The 6,939-nt window shown below is 54.5% G+C and overlaps 1 protein-coding gene across 1 annotated transcript in view; it reads right to left on the reverse strand.

Moving 5' to 3' along the window:
* NTRK3 (neurotrophic receptor tyrosine kinase 3) overlaps positions 1–6,626 on the reverse strand; it is a 202,114-nt gene extending 195,488 nt beyond the window's left edge. Inside the window, exon 1 of the mRNA XM_005419711.3 lies at positions 6,148–6,626. Within this exon, the coding sequence (XP_005419768.1) occupies positions 6,148–6,395 (248 nt within the window). The 5' untranslated portion in view covers positions 6,396–6,626. The remainder of the gene's footprint in view (positions 1–6,147) is intronic.
* Positions 6,627–6,939: the final 313 nt, after the last annotated feature.

Raw genomic sequence — 6,939 nt, forward strand, 5'->3', positions numbered from 1 at the left:
GCGGCACAGCCGCCTTCAGACGGGAATAGCGGAGCGGAGGAGCCGGGGATGAGCCGGGATGAGCAGGGCTCCGGCAGCCCCAGCGGGGCACAGGGTGCAGGTTCGGCCGGGCGCTGTGGGACACCCACGGGGATGCTCGTTTGTCAGCGCTCCTGCACCAACAGCCTCGGTGCGGAGCTTTGGGGGAGAACGGGGACAGCCCGGTGCTAGTGCTGCTTGCATGGCTCTCAGGAGCCTGGAGAACCACGTGAGGTGAGCAAGCTGCTGGTCCTCATCTCATGTGGGCACAGAGCGCTGCGATGTCCAACCACAAAGTGCAGCCTCTGAGCAGGGAACTCGCCCACAGCACCTCCTCGACAACAGCTTTGCTGTGCAGAGAGGAGAGCAAGAGGATTTGGGGGGGAGCAGAGCCCACAGGCTGCTGTCAAACACCTGCTTGGAAAGCGCCTACAGCACCTGTCGAAACCCCATCTGCAGGAAACACCAAACTCCTGCTATTCCACAGTGCCTGGCAGTAACACTCCCGGTTACAAGCACTAGTAACACTCACTTTGGAAGCCTGGCAGGCTTAGGGCTTGGTTTATTTCCCACTTGTCAGCAGCCCCCTACATGGGATCCACCAAACCCAGCCATAAACTCCAGGACAACACCAAGCAGGGGCTCTTCACCAAGCAGGACAAGCCGGTGTGCCAGGGTGGCACTGGGAAGCATCACCAAGCTCAATCTACCTGCAGGGCTCCCCAAAGGTGATCCCATGGGACATCTCAGGGACTCTGGGGGCTTCACTGACAGGGCCCAGCGTGGCTGGGGGTGTGGCTGGTCACAGGGCTGTGGGAAACCTCGAGCACCCTCATGCCAAAGCATATGAAGATGCTTTGCTTCACAAGGGTGAGCTAATAATGTAAAGCAGACCCAGAGAGCTTTCTCTGACTGACCTCTACAAAATCCTCCATGGGCAACAAGTCAACTCCTTCCTCAGTCTCTTCGTCCTCCCATGAAACATCTGTCCTAGACGTGAAACACCTCTGTCTCACCTCTCCAATGTAAGGAGACAAGCCATCAGTCAGAACCAATTTAGACCTCCCCAAAACCTGCAGGACATGAGGACTTGGGACACATCCCATGCACCCTGAAACCATCCGGGCCACCAGCTCCTCCTGTCAGGCCAGAAGCTCAGGCCCCATGTTTGGCTCAGAAAAAGTCTGGGAAGTGCTGGCAGGCACCAAAACTGTCTCCTTCCTGAAGAAACACCTGACATCACCTGTGCCCGGAAAGTGCCTCTCTCCAGGATTGGTCAGCAGACTGATCGACAGGAAGAGCAGGGCAAGGAGCCAACAGCCAGCCACAGGAAAGGGGGAGGACACAGATCAGTGCTCCTGGCTTAACTCACCTCTAGAGCATCAAGACCACACATCTCAGCCCAACTCTTTGTCTCAAATATCTCTGCACCCTTTTCTGTTCTCAAAGCTTGGTGCTGTGCCCGCCTCCCCCATCCTGACATCCTCCAGGATAGATGCTCTGCATGAACAAGAGCCCTGCAAATCCAAGATGGATTTAATTAGGGATCTTTTTGATAATCTCTGGAGCAGCCAAAGCCTCTGGGACCAGGAGATGGGAGGCTTTGGGAACGCTCTTCATCTCTGGAGAGTAGTAGTACACGAGGCACATTGGGCACAACGTGGCTGATTCACAGAGAGGAGAAAAGTTTGTGCCTGCTGTCTGAAGCAGAGCAGTCAATAATTTAAGCACCACAGGAGCCTTTCTCATGGCTGTTTGGGTCACCAAAGCAAGTTCTGCTCCCTCCAGCACTTCCAGGAAGATGCCTGCCCTTTCTTTCTTGCCTCCTTCCAGGCCACGGGTACAGAGGAGCTTCCCCGTGCCTCAGCTCTCCGTGCAGCAGCAGGGAAGGGGTGCTGCTGCTCCCAGCACCCCCCCCCACTCTCTCTCTCTCTCTCTCTCCCCCTCTCCACATGCTGCCAGCTCCCACCAGCGAGTGGGGGCTGCGCTGCCGCTCCCCCCGCAGCTCCCGGCGCTGACGTGGCTCTGCCACCCCCGGCCAGCCCCACGGCACAGAGCTGCTGGGACAGCCCAACGGGAAAGAATGAAAATGCTCTTCTCATCTATGGAGAGAGCAAGATGCTTCTCTTGGCCCTGCCAGCGAGACCCAAAAATCCTGCTCCACAGAGGAGCAACTCAACCTCCTCTTGGGTTGCTCTGAATTCATTTCACCTTGCTGAAAGCAGCTAGGAGCTGCACAGATACACCCTGACTATCCACCCATTGAGTGTATTTCACCAGAAGAGTCCCCATTCTCCCCAGCAAGGCTGGCTAAAGACTGAGGCTTCATATACCAGGGACATCTCCCTACCTCCAGGGAGCCCAGGGGTGACACACGCAGGCCACCACCGCCTGCCTAGCAGCATCTCCGCAGTGCCATAGCAACAGCTGAGGAGTAGGGAGGCCCAGATGGCAAACTCCTCCGTCTGTCCTTCCCCACGCACGCTGCCGGCGCACGCAGGCGCTGCCCACGCTGCCAGCGGGGTGATGAACCCCAGCCCGGCCACCCTGGCACCCCAACACCCGGCCAGCCCTGTGTGTGCCAGGGCTGGGGACCTGCCGTGACAAACACGTTCCCTGGGGCCCAAGGGGTTCTGTGCCACAGCAACTCCAGGATCAAAGTTCTGCCTGCGCTTGCAATGAGTAAAGCCCCACGTCACAGGGGAGAGCGTCTCTGTAAGTCACACCTGGCTGGGGACACAGCAAAGGCCAGCCAGTTGTACAGGAAAGGTGATGGCATTGATGTGCCCCAACCCTGTGGTGACCTCTCCTGAAATTGGGAGGGGGAAGAACAGAGCATGACTCCAAACTCAGCCAGGCCCAAGCTGGCTCCCTGGCTAGACAGGGCTGCTGGCAGCTCTCACAGGGATCTGTGGGCAGGGTCTCGTCTCCAGGGATGCAACCCAAAATCAGGTAAGTTTCTGGGCATGCTGGGAAAGGGCAGATCAGCCAACCCAACTTCCTCCTCAGGGCAGGAGCCTCCTGCCTTTCCCCTGTCTCACCACTGACCTGGCACCACCTGGATTTGCAAGGTTGTGCGTTACTGTCCCCTTCAGCCCAGCCAGGGCAGGAGCCACCCAGCCCTGGCTTTTTAGCAAAAGGAAGCCAGAAGCACCAGCAATTGAAGCAAAAGCCATTCCTTTGAAGGGTGAAACAGGATGGTGGGGTACACACTGAGGTACCCACACGGCTGGCCTGCCCCACCACAGCCTGGTTGTCCCCTGTTCCTCTTCTGTTGTCCTCACCTCATGGGGTCTCATCAGCCCCTGAGCAGTGATATAACCCAAAGCTCCTGATGGCTCAGCCCAGTGCTGGCTTGGGGTGGGCTGGCATGGAGGGCTCTTGCCCTCCCTCGAGGGGGTAACATGGACAAGCCCTCCAAGATGGCCATATTGGTTTTTTTAACCAGCTCTCTGAATGGGCTCTGGCAGCCTCTCATCAGCAACACTCAAGCCCTGATTTGGAAGCTGAGCTCTCTTTTGGACGTGAATAAGGCTCTGGTTGGTCGCAGGGTTGTTTCACCACCCCACACTCCATTTGCTTTTCCACCAGCAACAAGATGGAGCAGCGACCACCACCTTCCCCAGGGCCTGTGGGGAGGTTCCAGGCAGGGCACTGCATCCCTCAGCCACTGGGACAGGACTGAGCCTCCCCTGCCTACCCCCAGCCCAGTGGGAGAAGGTGCTTTTGCCCCCTGGCTGCTCACAAGCTGCCTAACGAGGCCAAGTCCCCCGTGAGCATGGCAAGCAGGGGTAAACACTGCTCCTTGCCCAGCTGAATCAGTCTCACATGCCAGCAGTGATTCAGCCATGACCAGGCTGGGCTTCTAGGCACCCTCACCCCAACACCCATGATGATGTCAGGGCTGGCAAGGAGAGGCCTGACATCAGCCTGAAAGGGTGCAGGACCTGCTGCCTTCCACACAAGAGCATGAGCATGGTTCAACTCTGGCTCCCAGCAGTGTCCCCTTTGCTGGGAACCATCCCTGCCACATAAATCACCCCTCTGCTCCCATAAGTCTCCCCTATAAACCACCACTGCCTCCCCAGTAAGCACAGACCCTTGTGGAAAGTTTCCATTCGTGCACAGTCTCAGCCCCTGAGAGCATTTTGGGGTTCACCCCAGCCCTGTGCCTCAGCCCTCCCAGGCCCAAAAAGGGAGGCATGGGTCCAGCAGCGATGCAGGGGGTGGAGGATGTGCTTTGCTCACTGTGAAGCAGAGAGGCATATGAATTCCAGCAAAAACTGGCACCTTCTTCTCTTTCCCCAACTTAAGAGAAGCTCCTTTCCAAAAAAAACACCCCAATATCTGTTTCTGGAGTTGTCCATTTTTTTTTTCCTCCCCACTCCTTTTTACAGACTGCTTATCAGCATTTTTCATTTTCAAAGCAGCAAAGACATTTTCTGGGCACAAAGCACTCGTGTAATACTACCTCTCCCAGCAGTTCAGATGTCTGTGCATCCGACAACGCACAGTCGCTCACACTGGTGGCTTCCAAACCCTTCCCTGCCTTTCCTGCTGCTCCCCGGCCCCCAAAGGGTTAAAACTAAACCACAACAAACAGCGAGCACAGGGGAAAAACACGAGTTTTCTCCGACTTCCCCAGCATCACCCTCATCCCTCCAGCATCACAGGGAAAACACGCCAGCACCACGGCGCAGGATAAATATGGGGCAATTGGAAGGGGAGTGTTACATTAGCTCCCCTACTTTCCCCATTCCTTCTGTTTTTATGGAGGTTTGCTGGGAAGGGGGAAGGCAGGGCTGTGGATTCAGGGTCAGTGACCTGCTGAAAACCTGCCTGGGCATCGCACGGACCCGTAAGCAAACAGGGAAAGCAGCTCCCGTCATCTTTACCCAGCAAAGGTGATGAGCAGAGCTGCGAGAGAGGCACTGCAATTACTCCATGGCTCTGCTGCAATTGCACTGTGACCAAATAAAACAGCCTCAGGAAGAGACCCAAAGCCCTCTCCCTCCATGCAACCATGCCACCGAGGTGAAAAAAATTAAATAAATAACCCTCCATTACTCATTTCAAACCTTGCTGCATTTCACTGCCAGAATAAAGGATTCCACCTCTTCTCTGCTCAACTCCCACTGGCAACTTGCTCTGGGGGCTACATTTCCCTAAATGCTCACATTTCAATTAGCATTAGAATAATGAAATGGCTCAGAGTTCATCTCACCCAAAAATGTACTGGAAAATAAAGAGCAGAGATTGGAAGCACTGAGGAATTTTTTTTTCACACACACACACCAAGAGCATGATGGATTCAGAAGAGGGAAATATATTCCTTTCTCGACTCCACACTGATGAGATTAACATGGGCTTTGCTAACTGCCTCTCCAAACAAGGATAATGCAACTTCAAGTTGATTTTCCAGATAAACAAGCATGCAAACAAACGCAAAGTGCTCAACTAAAAATATCTCGCTGCTCCGATGCTTCTCCCCACCGCCGCCACCACCCCAAACCTAAAACACACAAATCCTATCGCGGCACCACGACGAGTTACAAAATTGCAACAATGTGAATTAAATAAGCTACTTAAGGAACATCTCACTGTCCTATTTTTATTTTTTTCTCCTCTTGAAAATGCGAAACCGCAGATCCCCAGATACACTCAGCCAGGGCAGGGAGCATTTTCTGATGTGGGGATGTAAAAAATAATGACATTTTAACTGGATGCAAAGTCTCAAGAAAGAAAAAGCAGTTCAGAACTTGCTTTTCTCGCCCAGTTTGGGTGAATATGTGGCGGTGTGTGGCTGTGGCGTCCCCATTCCCCTTGCAGAAGCAAACAGTTAAAGCAAGCAGCAGCTTTAGCATCTTTGCCTGCTGCTCTCTCTCCTGCTAAGGAATCAGATCTCATTTACTTTATTCCTCTTAAGCCTTGGCCAAACTGTTGCTGGGCTTTTTATGGTCGTGTTTTTCAGGGGGGATGGGGTAAGGGAAAAGGCAGATCTGCATCCTGTGCCCGGGGAGTCGGGCTGAGCCCAGGCAGCGCAGCGATGCCGGGGGCACCTGAGCCCCGCACGGGCAGCGCAGCCCGCACCCTGCCGGGGAGGGGGAGCCCTGGGGGACCCCCACTTACATGGAAGTGATGTTCCTTGAGATGTCCGTGATATTGATGCTCGTGTTGCCATTGCTGCTGCCTGAATCCTGCCCTTCCAAGAGAGGGAAGAGGTTCCCATCATCCGGCTTCTTGCAATTGATGTCTGTCTTGCTGCAAAGACAATTAGCAGGGCAAGCCAGCACCGAAAGCAGATAGTCTCCCCAAATGCTCCAGAGCAAAAAAACCCTCCAGAAAGTGCACTTGGTAGGGCAAAGAGAGACATCCATCTCCGATTGCTGCTTCTAAAAAAGAGGAGGAGGAGGAAAGGGGGGATGGAGGGAGGGGAAGGGGGGGAAAGGGGGAAGGAAACAAAGACGGAGGGAGGAAAAAGAAAAAAAAAAAAACAAAATAAAAAACAACAACAACAAAACCTCAAGCGATCAGCTGCAAAAATCCTCCAGCAGATGAAATCATGCTGGCAGCTGGCTGGGAGAGGCTGTAATTCCCGCTAGAGGGAGGGAGAGAGAGAAGCAGCCGGGGAAATAAATAAATAACAAAAACGGTGCGAAAGTCACCAAGTCCCACCTACTGGGCAGAATTAAAATTGACACACCTGCAAAAAAAACAGACAGAGGGAGAGGAGAGGAGGGGGCGATCTCCCCTTCCCATCTCTTCCCTCCCTCCCCCGGCCTGGCCAGCCCTGCTGCGGCGGGCACAAAAAGCAGGGGAGGAGGAAGAGGAGGAGGAAGGCTCGCAAAGAGAACCGGGCTCCGCAATAAAAAGGATTCCCCACCCCCCTCCCTCTCGGCTAAAATCAGTGCAGGAGGAGGC

The sequence above is a fragment of the Geospiza fortis genome, unplaced genomic scaffold (genome assembly GCF_000277835.1).
Source record: "Geospiza fortis unplaced genomic scaffold, GeoFor_1.0 scaffold171, whole genome shotgun sequence".
NCBI lineage: Eukaryota > Metazoa > Chordata > Aves > Passeriformes > Thraupidae > Geospiza > Geospiza fortis.